The sequence below is a fragment of the Diceros bicornis genome, chromosome 6 (assembly GCF_020826845.1).
Source record: "Diceros bicornis minor isolate mBicDic1 chromosome 6, mDicBic1.mat.cur, whole genome shotgun sequence".
In the NCBI taxonomy this organism is placed as follows: Eukaryota; Metazoa; Chordata; class Mammalia; order Perissodactyla; family Rhinocerotidae; genus Diceros; species Diceros bicornis.
In genome coordinates, this window is record NC_080745.1 from 82,640,050 (window position 1) to 82,659,998 (window position 19,949).

The 19,949-nt window shown below is 37.1% G+C and overlaps 1 protein-coding gene across 3 annotated transcripts in view; it reads left to right on the forward strand.

Annotated features, from left to right (window-relative positions):
* SEC23IP (SEC23 interacting protein) overlaps positions 1–19,949 on the forward strand; it is a 43,442-nt gene that overhangs the window by 3,599 nt on the left and 19,894 nt on the right. For all 3 annotated transcript variants that reach the window (XM_058544131.1, XM_058544132.1, XM_058544130.1), the window contains exons 2-12: positions 1,739–2,271; positions 4,477–4,699; positions 6,080–6,273; positions 10,397–10,486; positions 12,408–12,528; positions 13,725–13,814; positions 14,983–15,124; positions 16,776–16,984; positions 17,349–17,467; positions 17,872–18,024; positions 19,383–19,478. In XM_058544131.1, coding sequence (XP_058400114.1) covers positions 1,739–2,271; positions 4,477–4,699; positions 6,080–6,273; positions 10,397–10,486; positions 12,408–12,528; positions 13,725–13,814; positions 14,983–15,124; positions 16,776–16,984; positions 17,349–17,467; positions 17,872–18,024; positions 19,383–19,478 — 1,970 coding nt within the window. The remainder of the gene's footprint in view (positions 1–1,738; positions 2,272–4,476; positions 4,700–6,079; positions 6,274–10,396; positions 10,487–12,407; positions 12,529–13,724; positions 13,815–14,982; positions 15,125–16,775; positions 16,985–17,348; positions 17,468–17,871; positions 18,025–19,382; positions 19,479–19,949) is intronic.

The window sequence follows — 19,949 nt, forward strand, 5'->3', positions numbered from 1 at the left end:
TAAGAGTGTGTTCTTTACTTTAATGGATAAAGCAGATGTACAATGTATGTTTGATAGGCCAAAGTCAGGTTTTTTTTTTTAGTTCAAGCCGAATCAGTTTTGAATCAGAATACTTATCTCATTTATCCCAATATGTGAACATCTCTTGTCAGTTGGGAGTGTCACAAGTATACAAGTGCTCATTAAAGTTGTGGGTCTCAGTGCCAAATGTGTCCACATGTAATTAGAAAGTGCCCCTGAGATGAGGCTGGCAGTGTGTTGAGATCAGTATTCCATTTGTATGACACTAATCAAAGTTTCATGGATCAGGTTAATCCCAAGTTGTTTAAAGGATAAAAGATACCACCGAGGTTTTTCCATGCTTTTGATTGCTGAGAGATGGACTACAGGTGAATCCAAGTGAGGTTGGACTCAGTGAGGGACTGAGAAGAGAGAGTGGGACCTGGAAATATATCAGAAATGTAGAATGATATAAGCAGATAAAGGGCCTTGTGCAGGAAGTGATATTTTATTTTTAGTTACAAAGAAACAACTGAGAACAACTTTAGTTACAAAGAACAACTGAGTATTGTGAATAGTGGAGTATCTTGGTTCAGTTGATGTATGTGAAATATAATGGGAGCATCCTAGAAGCTCAAGCAAGAGTCTCTGTGAGCCCAGTGGCCCCTTTCTGCAGAGGTCAAGAAGGAGCCTGGACCTTGAAAGAAGGCCCCTGTGGCAGTCTCAAGGGCAGGGATCACAGTGTGCCTGTGTGCTGGCTGTGGGTCCACCCCTCTGGTTGGGCTCCATGCCTCCAGCTGTAGAAGAGGGAATGAGCCAGGAGAAGGAAAAGATTAGGAAGAGGAGGACAAAAGTTTCAACAAGCTAAAGGCTCATAGAAGTTTAGTAAGGAAGAATAGGCTGGACTTTTGAGGCCATGTCGAGGGAAAATGTTTTTATTTTACAACTTGGTGGCAGAAGAGAAGATAAATAGTTTGGTGTTGATAATACCCACAGTGAAGATCAATTTGGGCAAAGGAAAGTGAGGAGAACTTTCTTTGGTTAGAAAATGACTTTTCTAGCGATTGGTGTTCCCTAACGTCTAATTATTGAGTTGTGATACTGTGTGATTTTAGTGATGGCAATTAGTGGTTGACCTACTTTGCCTTGGGAGTGCAAATACCACATGTTCATTTGTACAATGAGTGCTTTGTAGGTAAGAGCCCTGACACACCCCTTCTTGTCAACAGTTAATAGCTGTACTTTAATTTCTTGTCATTACTGTAGAAATAAAACTATGTGTATTTGGGTAGTAGAATAATATTTGAATTATTTCTTACAGGAAAAAACATTCAAAATAACACGTAAAAATATTAGGTATAGATTTTGTTTCTATTTTTAAACGCTTCTGTATGGAAATATGTATAATTTATATTTATTTACAAAATAAATAATACATAAGTATTTATATTTATTTAAAAAGTATGGAAGGGTATGTACCAAAATGTTACCAGTATTAACAGTGATTGTCTCTGGGAGGTGGGCTTATGAATGAATTATAATTTTTCTCTCCTTTTGTTGTTTCTTATTCATATTTTCTAGTTTTTCATTTAAAACAAAAAAGTTTTCAATTTTTTCTCTGTAATGCAGAAATATAACAACAAAATAAGAGGTACAATTGCTAGGTCTGCTGTATAGACTCCTATCTACAGAATGATAGAATACCCTTTAAACCATTTGCCCTCCTGTTCCCTTTCAGAGGATTCCACGGATGTTGGTGAGGAGGACAGCTTCCTTGGTCAGACTTCTGCTCACACGTCTACCCCACAGACATTTAGTTACTTCTCTCAGGTATCGAGCAGTAGTGATCCTTTTGGGAATATTGGACAGTCACCGTTAACAACTACAGCAACATCGGCTGGACAATCAGCATTCTCCAAGTCCCCAACTGCTCTCCCTTTTACAACGGGATCCCAAGATATGTCAAATGCATTTTCACCATCCGTTTCGAAGGCTCAATATGGTGCTCCACCTTGTTCACAGATAGGAATAAATACTTATCTGCCTTCTCAGCCAAGTAGTCTCCCGCCTTCAAATTTTGGGAGCCCACCCCAAGGAACACCCCAACAAGGATACAATCCATATCGCCATACCCCTGTAAGCAGCAGGGCTAATCCTTATATTGCACCACCACAGCTGCAACAGTGCCATACACCAGGCCATCCCACTCATCCTCCGCCCTCTGGACCCCCTGTTCAGATGTACCAGATGCCTCCAGGATCATTGCCACCGGTAGGGAGATGTGTTTTTATATCCTAAGTGTTCACTCTAATTTTTAATCTCTCTCTCATCTTAGCCTATGTTTTTAAAAACGCTGTGCTTTTAATAATCAATATGATGGCACATTATTTTTAGAGGTATTCTTTGTAAGCTACATGATTTGAAGTAAACATTCTTTTAAAGGTAGCACATTGAATGGTTCATATTTTAGTTTATATTGTCTATTTATGGAAGGAGTAATTGATTTTAATGAGTTAACTTATGTCAGTATTTCCAGATTTTAATGTAAGATACCAATAATAAATGTCATCTGGGGACTTGTGAGAGTCGAAGCAATTATTAACAGACTGCCTGCTTCTCATTTTTTAATTATACTGTTCAATCAGAACACTCAATTACAGCGACTAAAATTGATTACCTCAATAATTTCTTTTATTTACATTTGTGGTCTTTGGATAGACAGTCAGACTATCTCAGGAGAGTGATGGAATAACATTTGCATTGGGTAAGTTTGATGAAATTCCCTTATGCTTTTTTCTAGCTAATTATTCAACTGACTTCCAAAGGGAAATCAACTGAATCAAAAAAGGGAAATGATTAAAAGGAAGAATTAAGAACCAACTCAGTGTGGCAGAGATAGCAGTGTTATAATCGGAGTGTAACCTAACTTCTCTCTTGGGGTTAGAGAATGAGCTCCATTTTATCATTTAATTTAAATCATATCGGTACACAAACTCTTGATAATGTTGGATTTTAACATATTGGAAAGTAACCAGATTCATAGCATGTAGTATAGTTAATAGTTACATTTTTGCTAATTAAATTTTTGAAAAGACTTCTAATTAAGAATTTTTTTTTTTTTTTTTGTGAGGAGATCAGCCGTGTGCTAACATCTGCCAATCCTCCTCTTTTTTTTGTTGAGGAAGACTGGCCCTGGGCTAACATCCGTGCCCATCTTCCTTCACTTTATATGGGACGCCGCCACAGCATGGCTTGCCAAGCAGTGCGTCAGCGTGCCCAGGATCTGAACCAGCGAACCCTGGGGCTGCCACAGCGGAACGTGCACACTTAACCGCTTGTGCCACCGGGCCGGCCCTCTAATTAAGAATTTAAGAAGATGATAATTTCAAATTTAAAGAAAAGTTGCAAAAATAAAAATAGCACAAAGAACACCCTAGTACCCTTAAGTCAGATTTACTAATCATTAACATAATACTCCATTTCTTCTATCATTTGTGCGTGTGTGCGCACTGTCACGAGTTTGAGCATTCTTTTTTCTCTCTTTCTCTCTCCCTTTGTCACTCTGTATTTGTGCAATTTTGGGGGGAAACATTTGGGAGTCAGTCAGATATGTTGTGACTCTTTGCTCCTAAATACTTTAGTGTGTATTTCCTAAGAATAAGGATAGTCTTTTACATAACTGCAGTACAGTTATCACCTCAGTAAATTTAACAGTGATGCAACATTCCAAAATGATTTTTAATTAAAAAATATAAAAATAATTTCATTATGATTTTAAAAATATTTTCATGCAGAAGATTTGAAAAATGCAGAATAATCAAATGAATAAAAATTGCCCCCATATAACCCCTCTTTTCATTTTGTTATATGTCTGTCTTATCTTTTTTCTAGACAAACATCATATGGTGTTTTCTAGACAAATATTGTATATGGCTTTTGTGAACGTATTTGAGATATTAAGATTTTTTCTATACCGTTTTTAATGGCTCTAGAGAATTACAGCATTTGAATAAAAGATAATTTATTTAATCAGGTTTCTGTTAGACATTTGAATTGTGTCCACTGATGTTCTATTATGAATAACCTTTTGGTATACATCCTTGTACATAAATTTTTACTTGTTTTTATAATTATATCTTTAGGATGAATTCTTAGAAATAGAATGGCTAGGTCAAGGAATATGCACGTTTTAAAGATTACATAAATTATGGAAGACATATTGCTGGATTGATTTCTGTAAAGGTGTTAGTTGACTTTGCCATCATGTGAGAAAGCCCAGTTCACTTTGTGACTGATTTGGGGTTTTGTTAGATTTAAGAAAAAATTTTAATTGCTTTGGGGCCTACTTATTAAACTAAATAGTTGTCCAGAAATTTATGTAGGATAATTATTATTAATGTCAGTTTGGGTCTGAAGCATATAGAAAATTGTTCCTGTGGATAAACATGAGGGTCCTAACTTTTTTGTCTCCTCCAGATTCCTCCTGCAGTGCAGTCGGGGCTGCCCCCTCCAACCCAGCAGCAGACACTTGCTAGACCTGTGGCTCCCTCTGTGCAAGCGCCACCTCCTTTTTTACTTCAAAACCAATATGAACCTGTTCAACCCCACTGGTTTTACTGCAAGGAGGTGGAATACAAACAACTATGGATGCCTTTCAGTGTGTTTGACTCTTTGAATCTTGAAGAAATCTATAATTCAGGTAAGCACTGGTCATGCATCGTTTGTGTCTGCTTTTAGGAAGAGAAGAAATGAAGGGTATTTATCTATGGGCTACTTTTTGTGAATGTCAGATTCCTTAATCCTTGTAGACCTCACCAGACTCTGTACCTTAACATAGTGATATTATTTTTTATTTATTTATTTTTTTTGTGAGGAAGGTCAACCCTGAGCTAACATCTGCCAATCCTCCTCTTTTTTTTTGCTGAGAAAGACTGGCCCTGGGCTAACATCCATGCCCATCTTCCTCTACTTTATATGGGACGCCGCTACAGCATGGCTTGAGAAGCGGTGCGTCGGTGCGTGCCCGGGATCTGAACTGGCGAACCCCGGGCCGCCGCAGCGGAATGCGCGCACTTAACAGCTTGCGCCACTGGGCCGGCCCCAAGATAGTGATATTAGTATAAGTCCTGAGTGATTTGAGCTAGGTATTTGAAGAAATGTTTTTTAATTTTCAACAATTTGAACATTTCAACAATTTAAATGTTTTAGTAATTTTCTTTAGTTTAAAAATGTTTTAAATCAGAGAAATAGAGTAGTTCATATAATCCAGGTGTCAATTTTCCTATTTCCCTTATTTATTTAGTTATGAGGCATTTATAAAGTATTTTCTATGGAAGTCTTCTTCCTGAAGATGCTCTGAAAAAATGGTTCCATGGTTAGGTGAGTTTTGGAAATGCTGTAACTCATCCACCTGTTGAGATAGACACTGCACAGGAGTATGTTAAGGCTCTGAGAAATCTTGCAGTAATAGAAATAGATTTCTTTGTGTGTCTTGATGATATCTCATCATGGGACTTAAAAATCACCAACTAGGATCCTGAGAAATGTACTTCCTGGAGTATTGCTGCTTTGATTTAAAAACAAAATCCATGAGTTATTTGAATTATTTTATGATCATGTTTTTAAATTTTGCCCTGGCTATTTCTTCTTCACTTGAGTCATGAGCCGGCCCCATGGCGTAGCTGTTAAGTGCGCGTGCTCTGCTGCTGTCAGCCCGGGTTCGGATCCCGGGCACGCACTGATGCACCACTTGTCAGGCCATGCTGTGGCGGTGTCCCATATAAAGTGGAGGAAGATGGGCATGGATGTTAGCTCAGGGCCAGTCTTCCTCAGCAAAAAAAGGAGGATTGGCGTGGATGTTAGCTCAGGGCTGATCTTCCTCTCACACACACACACACAAAAACAAAAAAGCACAAGGAAGAGTCATAATTGTGAGTAGCACAGATCAAATTTCTATTTTTAAACAAAAATGAGCTTAGTTCTATTGTCTTTAAGGATTGACTTGTCACCATATTTGTTATTTATTACTTTTAAATATGCTTTGTAACTGTTGGGTTAAAATGTGGGCTTTGTGCTCCAGTCCAGCCAGACCCTGAGAGTGTGGTTCTTGGCACGGATGGAGGGCGCTACGATGTTTACCTCTATGACCGAATGAGGAAAGCTGTGTACTGGGAAGAGGAGCCAGCTGAAGTGAGACGCTGTACTTGGTTTTACAAAGGGGACACGGATAGCAGATTTATTCCCTACACAGAGGAGTTCAGTGAAAAACTAGAGGTGCGTGGGCTTTATTTATTCCTTGATGCTTTTCTTTAAAAAAAACGTAGACTCTTATTCATTGGAGCCTCATGTAACACCACTCACAGTGGAGCAGACTTTATTTACAAGAGAGCCTGTCTTGGTCTTACTGACAAAGAAGATCGCTTTTTAAGTGATGCCATCATTCATGAGGTCCCAGTCGTGGCCTCAGTGTCTTTCAGGGGCACATCACAGACCTAATGAGTTACTTGTGTCAAACCTTCAAAAGAACTTAGTCTTCTGGGATCTGTTGACAACACATGCCAACCATATGGACGCGTCTCAAATTAATACTCAGTGAAAGGCTTGAAATTAACCTCTGGTTTATGATAATAAATACAAAACAAAATAGGAACAAATGTCTTGAGACTTATTAGCCATTTTATAACTGGTGGTTCGTGTTGTTTTATCTAGTTGTGTTAATTTCTTGTGATAATTCTTCATAGTTGAGTATTAAATATTTGATATAAGTTAAATGAATTCAGTTGCTTACATGGGAAATGAGATATAGAACATTTTAGTTACTGTTTTTTAATGCAGTAGTTATTAAAACTTGGATAACCAACACCAACATTAAACATTAAAACAACGCTAATTTTAACATTAAAAAGAGCCTCTAAAATCTTGCCTGGATTCATGTTTTGGATAGCTTCAAGCAAGGATTTGTGTTCTGTTTAGGAGCTGACAGTCAAGTTTAACAGCTGGCTATTAATTACTAAATTTTTTTGTCCTGAGAGAACATAATAATATAATTAATAGAAATAAGGAAAAATGAAATCACAATCTTGTCATCCTTTCAAATCAAACTCTACATTTAAAAGATATTTTCTTAGACTGTTGTCTATCCATATACATATTTTTTATAACAATTATAGATTTTTTGTGGAGTATATTTTACTTTTTTAAAAAAAAAAAATTATAAATGCAATTCTTAGTTGTTATCAATTGTGCCTGCTCTGGAAATGTTAATCTCTATAGTAGTAACTTTGAAATACTATTCTGTAACCAAATCAGCACCAAAAGGTGAGTGTTGGCCTAAAGTAAGACAGGTTAGTTGGAGTTACATAAATTGGAAAAGAAGCTTGTTGAGAGCAGAGGCTTCAAATTTTTCTCATTTCGACCTGTAGTAAGAAATACATTTTACATTGAGATTTAGTACACACGCTTTGTGCGCGCGCACACGCGCACACACACACACCCCTATACGTATATTTATTTACCAGAAACAGTGGTATTTGGTAGACCGCCTATCCAGGAAAAAAAGCCCCTGATTTATAGCATTTGCTGATTTCCGTAGTGTAAATACTCCCACCATGGCCAATTTTAAGCTATCAACATGATGTTATTGGACACAGAGTTGAGAAGAGATATGTGTGATCAGCTCTTGTGAGCTGGTGTGAGCCAGCTCTAATGCACCACTAAAAATAAAAGTCCGTGGAACAGTCCTTAGCCTTCTAGGTGTCATTCACTTTGATATTTTCTATTTCATTTAAAACACTGATTTTACATTTTATTACTGGTCATGACCCACAGTTTGAAAAAAACTGATTTAGAGCAGAGTCAGAACCTAGTTAAGAAGAGCAGAGAGTGAAAAGAAGGCATAAAATTAATTTTGTTGTTGGAAATACCAAATGTCAGGAGGCACCAGTCTTAATTTTAGTTATTTGAATAAGGAAAAAAATGTGTAAAGGAGTGCTGAAATCTATAGCTTAGTTTTAGACCTAAATAATTAAACAAACAAACGTGTACTATAATTTTTGGCACCTTTGATAGGACTCTCCTGAAGGTATAACATCTCAAGGCTGGATGTTTAGTCCTATTATTTTGAAGCTAAAGTATATATTTTCAAGTCTAAGCAGTATCTGAAAGTATAAACTTTATCCTAACTGTATCTGTTTATAAATGGGTGACACTGGGTTTGTGGTGGGATAGCTATCCATGTACTGACCATCTGAACAGCACATGGCTGTTCTTAACCTAGGGAGACTTTACCTCCTGGGTAGCCACTTCCAGGAAACTCAGACCACGTCAGGGAAGAGGAAGGGCAGGTTAGGAAGTAAGAAAGCCCATGAGAAAAAGAGAACCAGATGATACATATTGCTCAGTATTGTATAGGGGATCCTGTTCTATCAGCACTAAGACAAAACAACAGAAGAGTTGGAAACAGAAAACACTTTTAACTTGATGACGACATGATTGTCTACATAGAAAATCAGGAGAACCTCTACCATTAGCATCGCAAGTCTATGGATATAAAATCAACATATACAAATTAATAACATTTCCATACAATAGAAATAACAAATTAGAAACCATAATGAAAAAAGAAGATATTATTTATAACACTAACAAAACTACAGAATAAGTAGGAAAAAAAGTCCAACAAAAGATATATATGAGCTAAATGGAGAAAAACTATAAAACAGATTTGAAGGACGTAAAAGATGACCTCAAGAAATGGAGCTAATATTATGTTCATAGGTGCACAGTCTCAATATAATAAGGATATTAGTTCTTCCCAAATTATTTTATAAATTTTATGTAATCCCAGTCAAAATCACATTAGGGTTTTTTACGTAAAATTTGAAAACTGCTTCTAAATTTCATATGTAAAGTCAAAGTGTCAAGAGTAACCAAGACCATTTTGAAGAATGATGTGTGGAAACTTGCTCTACCAGACAAGATTTATTATAAAGCTGTGGATTCAAAGGAAATATGAAGAAGTGAAAATAATTCTTAAAATGGTAAAACTTTTCTTTCTTTAAACGTTTTTGTTTGTAATCTTGATTTTAAAAATTATAAATAGGGGCTGGCCCCACGGCATAGTGGTTGGGTTCAGTGTGCTCCGCTTCAGCAGCCCAGGTTTGTGGGTTCAGATTCGGAGTGTGGACCTACATCACTTGTCACCATGCTGTGGTGGCGACCCACATACAAAATAGAGGAAGATTGGCACAGATGTTACTTAGAGGAAGAGGAGGTTAATCTTCCTTAAGCAAAAAAAGGAGGAAGGTTGGCAACAGATGTTAGCTCAGGGCAAATCTTCCTCACCCAAAAAAATAAAAAAAATTATAAATATGTTTAAAATTTAAAAAAGCAAAGTGAGGGAGAGGGTCAAATGGATAGAGGCTGATGGAGAGGAATTGTTACTGAATGACTGTCCAGGAGACAGAAAGAAGCATTTCTATTTTGACATGATTGTCAAATAATCATTGTTATTAATCATCTTGGCTCTCCAAGAGGCCCTCACTTTTGCCTTGTAGAAAGCAGAGTAGTATATCTGGAGGAAGAGTAAGAAAAGGGTTGAACAGTTAAGTCTTTGGAGTCAGAAAGTTGTGGGTGGGAGTGAGCTACGTTCCTGCCTTTGCTACTTACCAGTGTGTAATCTCGTGAAACTGTGAACTTAAAATGTCTACTAGGGGTTGAATTGTGGCCCCCCCCCCGCCCCCAAAAAAGATATGTTGAAGTCCTAACCTCCAGGACCTCAGAATGTGAGCTTATTGGGAAATAGGGTCCTTGCAGATGTAATTAGTTAAGATGAGATCATACTGGAGTAGGGTGGCCTCCTAATCCGAAATGACTGGTATCCTTATAAGAAGACAGCTGTGTTAAGACACAGAGCGACAACGCCATGTGAAAATAGAGGATTGGAGTGATGTATCTGTAAGCCAAGGAACGCAAAAGATTGCCGGCACACCACCAGAGCTAGGAAGAGGCAAGGAAGGAGTTCCCTGTAGGTTTCAGAGGGCGCATGGCCCTGCTGACACCTTGACTTCGGACTTGCAGCTCCAGAACTTAGACAAATTTCTGTTGTTTTAAGCCACGCAGTTTGTGGTACTTTGTTATGGCAGCCCTGGGAAACTAGTAGACTGTCTAAACCTTGGTTTTCTCCTCTATGTAGTGGGGATAATATTATTTAGGAGTGATTGAGAGTAATTGATTGAATGAGGTAATGTATGTAAAATGATAAGCAAGTATGGTAACCGGTTAGTATCTGAGAGCTGCTATTACTGTTATTTTTATGACCATCATAGTTATAATTTTCTTTCACGCTTTCTCTCAGTGTGGTATAGATTTGTCTTATATGTTGTTTCCATTATTGTAGGCTGAATATAAAAAAGCTGTAACCACCAATCAATGGCACCGTAGATTAGAGTTTCCAAGTGGAGAGACAATTGTTATGCACAATCCAAAGGTAATGATATTAAGATATTAAAGTGTTAGGTTCATTTTCATAATTATTTTGCTGAATGTGTTTGATAAATGTTTATTTTTTATTAACTTCTGCAGTGGGGATATATTTATTACAAGTGCATTGCTTTTAAAACCTTGCTATAGTTCACATTGATCATAGAAACAAAAATGAAGTTTGAAGTTTTCTCATGAAGTTTTTATAACAACGTGTTAGCTGAAGCTTAGTGTGTCCCATTGAAGTTGTTTGATAAATTTTTGTACTTGATCAGGGGTCAGCAGACTTTTTCTGTAAAGGGCCATGGAGTAAATATTTAAGACTTTATGGGCCACATGGTCTCTGTTGCAGCTATCAACTCTGCCATTGTACCCTGAAAGCAGCTACAGATAATATGTAAACCAATCAATGTGTCTGTTTCAATAAAACTTTAATTATAAAAGCAAGCGGTAGGCTAGATTAGGTTTGCAGGCCATAGTTTGTCCACCCTGCCCTTGATGATGGTTTGTTTCAACCTTGAAAGTAAAAATATGTCCTTCCTCTTTTTATTTGTATTGTCTCCATGAACTTTTCATGTGTTTTTAAGATATTAATTAGTGGTGTTCTGATTCTTTCATTTACCATCCTTAATCTCTCTGCGCTCCAGGTTCCTCACCTGCGATAAGATTTACCTCCCAGCGTCATATTTTAGATAAAGTGAGATAATTGATGCAGAAGCATCTCGCATAGTGGTTGGCATACAGAAGTTTCTCAGCACATATGCTATTTATTTCAGAAAAATACAAAAGGAAACAAAAATAACCTATAATCTAACCACCTCAATAGTCCTTATCAATATTGAAATAAATAAAAATAAAAGCATATTCATATGCCAACAAAATTTAAGCAGTATAAAAAGGTATCAAATGAAAAAAGCCTTTTACCACTGTATTCCCCCAATTTCTCCCCATAATGATAACCACTCTTAACCTTTTGTCTTTGTTTTTTTAACCTTTGTTTTTTATACAAACACAAAAATTTTGCATACCACCTTGCATGCGTTCTTTTCTTTTTTTTTAAAGAAAAATTTTTGTATGACACCAGGCTAAATTTAATACAGGCTTGTGCTGAATAATGATATTTCAGTCAACGACAGATCATGTATGCAACAGTAGTCCTGTAACATTTTAACAGAGCTCACAAATTCCTGTTGCCTAGTGATGTTGCAGCCATTCTAAGTTCATAGCACAACGCATTACAGTCATGTGCCGCATAACGACGATTTGGTCAACGATGGGCTACATGTATGACGGTGGTCCTGTAAGATTAGTACCATATAGCCTAGGTGTGTAGTAGCCTGTACCATCTAGGTTTGTGTAAGTACACTCTATAATGTTGGCACGACTATGAAATCACCTAACAACACGTTTTTCAGAACGTATCCCCTGGTTAAGTGATGCATGACTATACCATTGATTTAAAAATATATGTCTCCCTAAAATGTGGTGGGTAAATCAGTTTTTGGCATTCGAATTGAATTTGTATATTACTTGGGAATCTTACTATTTAAAAGATTTTGCTGTAAATGTTTTTCTAAGACAAAGATTTCTCTATTCCAGGTAACTTTTCCTTAATTTCTTATGTGTAAACCTAGATTTTTATATTACATTTTTAAATCAAAGTATACTACTTCTGATTTAGTTGTATTATTTTCCAACATAAGCATTGGGAATAATGGTATTGATTTGCTTAGTTTTAATGGTTAATGGACACTAGCAGGACTTTTACAAAATTGGTTTTGGGAGAACAGTACTGGTACTTGATTTATAGACTATCCATTCTACGAAGTATTTTATTATGTATTGAAATAAATTATTTAGACTGGAGTGGAAATGAATTTGGTAGTGAGCGGTAGTGAGTGTCATAATCCTTCTGTTGTATCTTGAAGGTTATTGTTCAGTTCCAGCCTTCATCAGTGCCAGATGAATGGGGAACCACGCAAGATGGACAGACAAGGCCCCGGGTTGTAAAGCGTGGAATTGATGATAACCTTGATGAAATTCCTGATGGTGTGTATAGTTTGTTTAGGACCAAGGTCATTTTTAGACTTCTCTATTTTAGCCTCATTTTTTAGAATGATGAAAAAAGAAACAATTATTAGGATTACCCACCATAACATGCAGAAATCAGCCAGGTTGGCACATATCTTTCTTTTTAATTTTATTACTTTTATATCTGTTTACTTTTTAATTTAAAATTTTGTTGAAGATATACAAACCATGTATTATAGATTCTAAAATATGTATTGTTGTGAAGAAGCACTTTGCTTGTTGAAACTATTAGGCTTTTGGCAATACTTTTCCCTTGTTTGGTCATGCCTCATCTTGTTTCTATTACTTGAGCACAGAAGTTGGCAAACTTTTTCTGTGAAGGGCCAGATAGTAAATATTTTAGGCTTTGCAGGCCATGTGGACTCTATTGCATCTGCTCAACTTGGCCATTGTAGTATGAAAGCATCTATAGACAGTATGTAAACAAATGGGTATAGCTGTGTTCCAATAAAACTTTATTTATAAAGACAGGCAGTGAGCAGGATTTGGCCCATGAGCTGTGGTTTGCCAACCCCTGCTCCAGTATGTGTGTTTTGGTTTCTCCTATTATACTATTTGCAGTATGGATTTTATTTTGACACTTACATACTTCATGTTTGTTTCATTGTCTTACGAAATTACAAAATAAATGTACTCATATTGTGAATCTGAATGAAATAACCAGAGTAAAATAGTAGATTTAAGTTGGAGATATTCCTATATAGTATGTATGAGTCTAACAAATTAAAGGGAAAGATTTTAAAGTTTGTATTGGCAAATTGCTTTTCCATGTGGGGCTTAGTGCCCTGAGGATTTCTGAAGAAATCACAGGGTTGTGGAGCCTCTGTTGGTACAAAACTGCTGGTCATCATATGCTGATAGCCTCTGGGATCAGAGGTGGCCTCCTTCCTCCACTGCCTGGTTTAGTTCACTGTTATTTGCCAAGATGGACTTTGAGCTGTTATTCTCGTTTGATAGAGAGTAATGAGGCTTATTAGCTTTGAAGGGTCATGAATTTCTTTGGCAAGTTTGTGTTGCAAAAGCGATATCTAGAATATTGCTATTCAAGTAAGAAAACCCAAACAATTTCCCACCTCATTGTATGTATGTATGTATATATGCATGTATGTATGTATGTGTGTATGTATGTATGTATGTATGTATTTCTTTTGTAGGGGAAATGCCTCAGGTTGACCATTTGGTGTTCATGGTACATGGCATTGGACCTGTGTGTGACTTGCGCTTTAGAAGCATTATTGAATGTGGTAAGTAGTAGTCATTTTATTTCATGGAATGATTTGAGAACTAATAGAAGGACTTTTAAGTGTTCTTTTTTAAAGCCAACTCCTGATTGTTCTGTATTTTTTTATTTTTGAGGAAGAGTGGCCCTGCATTAACATCTCTTGGCAGTCTTCCTCTTTTTTCTTTTTTCTCCCCAAAGCCCCCGTATGTAGTTGCACATCATAGTTGTGGAGTTGTAGCTCTTTTATGTGGGATGCCGCCTCAGCATGGCTTGTTGAGCGGTGAGTAGGTGCGTGCCCAGGATCCGAACTGGCGAACCCTGGGCTGCCGAAGTGGAACATGTGAACTTAACTGCTGTGCCACCGGGCTGCCCCTAAGTGTTCGTTTTTAAGATAGTTCCAGCTGTATACTGCTGACTGAGGGACTGTAAGATGCGATTTAAATGGTCACTGGGAAATATCAATTTGTACTTGATTTGCTCTTATGACATATATAACTCATAAAATTCTAGACTGTGAAGAATTAGAAGGGCTCTTGGAAATAATTTAGACTTTCTGACAGACAGCCTCTGCCTAAGCACTTCCAGCAACTAGAAACACGTGTGTGTTGAGCTGATTTATTGTGAATTAGTTGTGAGAAAATGTTACTGGAACTATGAATCTGCCTGGTTTACTTAGAATTTTGAAGTTTTATTTTTATGTCTGTATAATAATAGTTTGTATTTATTGAATACTTGGTGTGTGCCAAGTGTCTTCCATGTATTACATCATTTAACCCTCACAATCAGCCTTTGGGGCCTAGGTGCTGTCACTGTTATCCCCCCATAGGTGATGAACTGGGGCCCAGGGGGCTAAGTTAACCTCTCCCGTATCACAGTCTGTGGCTTCTGGAGCAGGGATCCAACGGCAGGGAGTTTGATTCCAGAGTGTACCCATAGTGCCCTGCTGACTCCCAGTAGTGGTAGTTAAACTAATGTTTTTTTAGTCATTTATACATTCCTGTAAAATAATGAAAAGTTAAAAAGAGCTTCCAAAAGGTTGGGGTTTAATTTTTTTGGACTAATTTTGTTATCTTTTTTTCCTTAAAAAGTTTGTGATAAAAGTACTGGCATGTTTGAGGGAATTGCTGACTACCTGTCGAGCTAGGAAAATTTAATCAATTTAATTTGTCTTCCCTGATTTTTTTTTTAAGTGGATGATTTTAGGGTGGTTTCTCTCAAATTGCTGCAGACGCATTTCAAGAAAGCTTTAGATGATCGGAAAGTAAGCAGAGTGGAGTTCCTTCCAGTTCATTGGCATAGTTCCCTAGGTGGGGATGCCACAGGTGTTGACAGGTTGGTGGATTTTGATAACTTGTTTTTCAGATTAGTCAAACTTAGAATTTAAACCATAATATGAAATAGTTTATTATGACTTGAACAAATGTATTTCTTTATTTTAATTATATACTTGTTCTGATGTATGGTTAAATACTGGTGGTTAGGTTTATATGCTACTTGTGTGTGTGTGTGTGTGTGTGTGTGTGTGTGTGTGTGTGAGAGTGAGAGTGCATGCATACATATATATGCATTCTGTTTTTTTCTCCCTCCCCCCTCCCCCCAAAGCCCCAGTAGATAGTTGTATGTCATAGTTGCACATCCTTCTAGTTGCTGTACGTGGGACGCGGCCTCAGCATGACCGGAGAAGCGGTGCATCGGTGCGCGCCCGGGATCCGAACCCGGGCTGCCAGTAGCGGAGCGCGCGCACTTAACCGCTAAGCCACGGTGCCGGCTCATATGCATTCCTATTGTAAAGATTTAAGAGAATCTTAAGATATTTAAGCCAGTTGTAAAATACTATTCTTGGACCGGCCCCGTGGCTTAGTGGTTAAGTGCGTGCGCTCCGCTGCTGGTGGCCCGGGTTCGGATCCCCGGTGCGCACTGACGCGCCGCATCTCCGACCATGCTGGGGCTGTGTCCCACATACAGCAGCTGGAAGGATGTGCAGCTGTGACATACAACTATCTACTGGGGCTTTGGGGGAAAAAAATAAATGAAATAAAATTAAAGAAAAAAAAATAAAAAAATAAAAAAATAAAATAAAATACTATTCTAATCTGTAGTGGTTTAGACTAGGGCCTGTCTTTTACATTGTAGGATGTTTAGCAGTATCCTTGGCCGCTACGCTCTAGGTAACAGTAGCACCCGCCCCGCCCCAGGCCCCCAGATTATTGTTCCTCAGTAGAGACTCTCTTGGCAGGACAATTCTTTATCATGCAATGCTGTTGTGTGCACTGTAGGCCGTTTAGCATCCTTTGTCTAAAGGCCAGCAGCACTCGCCAGGCACTGTGACAACTAAAAATGGCCCACTCAATTTTGAATGTTCCCAGCTGAGAACTACAGATTTAGGAAATATTTACGCTGGGACACAGGGCTAATAACGTAACTGGATTCTAGTGAATGTCATCATGTTTCAGGGCACAGGTTTAATAAAACAGATCCTACAAACAGCATTCTATGTTATTCCTTGGTAGGCCCTATTATGAGAGTGTTTTCTTTCTCTCTGGATGTTCATGAACTTTACTATGGCCATTCTCAAATCAGGAAAGATTTTCATTCCATGAAGCTCCTTTCTTGCCCCTTGCTACGTTATCTATTGTCCTTTCACCACAATTTTTTGTCAGGTACTCTGATTTCCAATTAATTGGAAGAAAAATGGAAGAGTAGGCTTTTCTCTTTAAAAATAAAATTAGAATCTTGGTATGGGCCTTAGTTTATATGATGACTCTTCAGAGAATCCCAAAATCATAGTACAGTTGTAGGCACACATAACAACTTCTTTGCCTTATCTTGATTTATTTTTAATAACTCTGTCTACAGAATCAACTCATAATTAGTCTGTGGGCTTCTTTTACTTGTATTTTCAGAAATCAAAATCTAAACTTTTAAAAATCCATAGATATAAGGTGGCTACTCACTGAATATACTTTTTTTTCTGTCTAAACAGGAATATTAAGAAAATCACTTTACCAAGTATTGGTCGGTTTCGTCACTTTACCAATGAAACCTTGCTAGATATTTTATTTTACAATAGCCCCACCTACTGTCAGAGGATTGTGGAAAAAGTAGGAATGGAGATAAACCGTCTGCATGCACTCTTTATGAGTCGGAACCCAGACTTCAAAGGAGGGATCTCTGTTGCTGGTCACAGTTTAGGTAAAGCTGTCAAATATCCACATTTTAAACATAATTTCTGTTGAGTTATCACTGCTTTCAGTGTGGGTGACATTGTTAGTGCAAGATTTAGAATTATAGATTTAAGTTTTATAAAGGGTAGAAGTGAATGCTTTGACTTTAGATTCTCCCGTTGGTGTTTACCTCTTCTAGGAATTACCTAGGAATGCTTTATATTTTAATTTATTCTCTGTGGCAAAACAAGAATATTGATTATCAGATCTTAATTAACATGTAACTTTTGTATGACTTCTGCCTACGGACTTGGAAAGAAAAAGTAAGAGACTTTATTTAGTGTTATACACGTACCTAGTGCTTTATAAAACAAAATCCTTCTTTTTCTTAGGTTCTTTAATATTGTTTGACATCCTGTCTAATCAAAAAGATTTGAATTTATCAAAGTCTCCTGGGCCTTTTGCTGCTGCTAATGGAGTTGTGAAGCAGTCACATTTTCAGGAAAAGCAGGTGTGACCCGATTAACATTTAGATTTAGAGTTGGAGCTGAACAGTTTTCCAAAATCTGAATTGTTTCCTGAAATGTTTTTATATGTCAAAGTATAATGAAGTTTACAAGTGTAATGGAATCGTATAGCTTGTTGTTTGAGTTTCTCACTCTTCTTCCTTATGGATTATAAATTTAAATGTGAGAGAAAGTTTGATTTAAAAAAAGTTAAATTATTGTAGGAAATGGGAGCATGAGTGATTATTAAATTTATATACTTTTTTAGAATATTCAAACTTTGGATGACAAACTACCTAAAATTATGATTTGTATGTAGAGCAAAACTGTTTAAAATTTTTTGTAGATCAGGAGACATTTTATGGGACTTTTTCTGAGCTTTGCAATGTTCCTGACTTTTTTTTTTAAGATGCCTGAGGAGCCAAAGCTGACTTTGGATGAGTCTTGTGACCTTGACGTTGAAAATGAAGAAGTCCTAACTTTGCAAGAAACTCTGGAAGGACTTAGCCTCTCTGAATACTTTAGCACTTTTGAAAAGGAAAAGATTGATATGGAATCTCTGGTACTGGTGATCGTTTGATTCATTTTTGTTTAAAATTGTTTTTCCTGTGTATAAGATTGAAAATTAACAATGATTTAAACACTCTTACATCACGATATATTCCAGATAAGGCAGAGACTTAAATGTTTAAAAAATTGAAAAACACAGGAGAATTTTTTTAATATAATTTGGGAAGGCTTTTCTAAGTATGATACAAAACCCAGAAGCATAAAAGAAAAATTGCATAGCAGGAGACGCCATAAACAACATGTAAAGGCCAGTGCTAGATTAAGAATATTTGGAACACATTATAGACAGAGGGCTTATTTCCGTACTATTCAAAGCTTCTACAAATTAGTTACGCAAAGACCATCAGCACAATGGGAAAATAGGCAAAGAGTATGAACAGATGATATATAGGAAAGGAAATAAGTATCGTATGAAAACTCATGAGAGAAATGCGTATTATCATAAGAAATGCTTCTTATGAAAACTCATGAGAGAAATGCAAATTAAAAGTGCAGTGAGACTTTTTTTAACCTATCAGTTTGGCAAAAATAAAGAATTTGATAATATACTGTGTAACCAGGAGGAGGGGAAGTAGGCATTGTTACATATTGTTCGTGAGAGTGTAAATTGGTACAGCCTCTGTGGAGGGCAGTTTGGCAATATCTTTTAAACTATGCCCCATAAACTTTTGCCCCAGCAATTTCACTGGCAGGAATAATTCCTACAGAGAAATATCCGCACAAGAACATCTACAAGAATACTCACTGCAGCACTGTTTGTAATAGCAAACCTTAGCGACACCTTCTGTGTCCAGTAGTAGGGCACTGGTGAAATCATTTATGGTGCCTCCACATAATGGAATACCCTGCAGCTGTTGAGTGAATGAGACGACGTCAGAGATATCGGTGTGAAATGACCTCTAAGAAACGTTATGTGAAAAGAGCAAAGTTCAGTCCTGTTTGCGTAGCAGGCTACACACACGAGGAAAAACGTGCAGATGCTGTGTGTACATAAGATATCTGTGGAAGGAGAGCAAATTGCCAGCAGTTGCTTCTGAGAGAACTGGGTGGTTGGGCCAAGAGTGGAGATGAGAGACTTCGTTGTATGCTTGACTATAGCTTTTGAATTTTGTACAATAAGCATGTATTTTCTGTTAAAAATTAATAGAATGATTTAGATTTGGAAGCCTAAGATGTTGCAGTCTAAATTAACCCATGATTTAAAAACAAAAAAAATTAACTTTAAAAAAATTGATTGGATCTTAGATTGCTTTAGATGATATGGTTTCTTGTTATAATTTCCTTATTTCAATTGCAGTTCATCTGTCACTAGATTGGTTAATTAATGTGCTTGTTTGTTTGCTTTTAAAGCTTATGTGTACAGTTGATGACCTGAAGGAAATGGGCATACCCCTTGGACCCAGAAAGAAGATAGCTAACTTCGTAAAACATAAAGCGATTAAACTGGTAAAGTTCATTTCTGCCCTAAAAAAGAAACTAAAACTCATCTGTGACTAGCATATTTTTGTTAATACCACTATGGTTAGGCCAGCTAGTGTGCTCCCTGCCCAAGGGCGCAGTAGTGGAGTTGATGGAAGCCCAGATTTGGGAGTCAGCCAGAACTGGATTTAAATTCCAGTTAGGGTAACTGACCATCCCTGTTTTCCTGGGACTGAGAGAATTCCCAGGATGAAGGACTTTCAGTTTTAAAATTGATATTTGGGGATTTCCCAGTACAAAAACTAAGTTATTCCGGACAAATCGATGAGTTGCTGACCCTAATTCCCAGTTCAACCACTTATTAACTACATATTCATGAGCAGTTTGCTTAACTTGTCTGATCCTTGGTTTCCTTCATTTCTTTTATTTTTCCTTTCTTTCTTTTTTTTTTTTTTGTGAGGAAGATCAGCCCTGAGCTAACATCCATGCCAAGCCTCC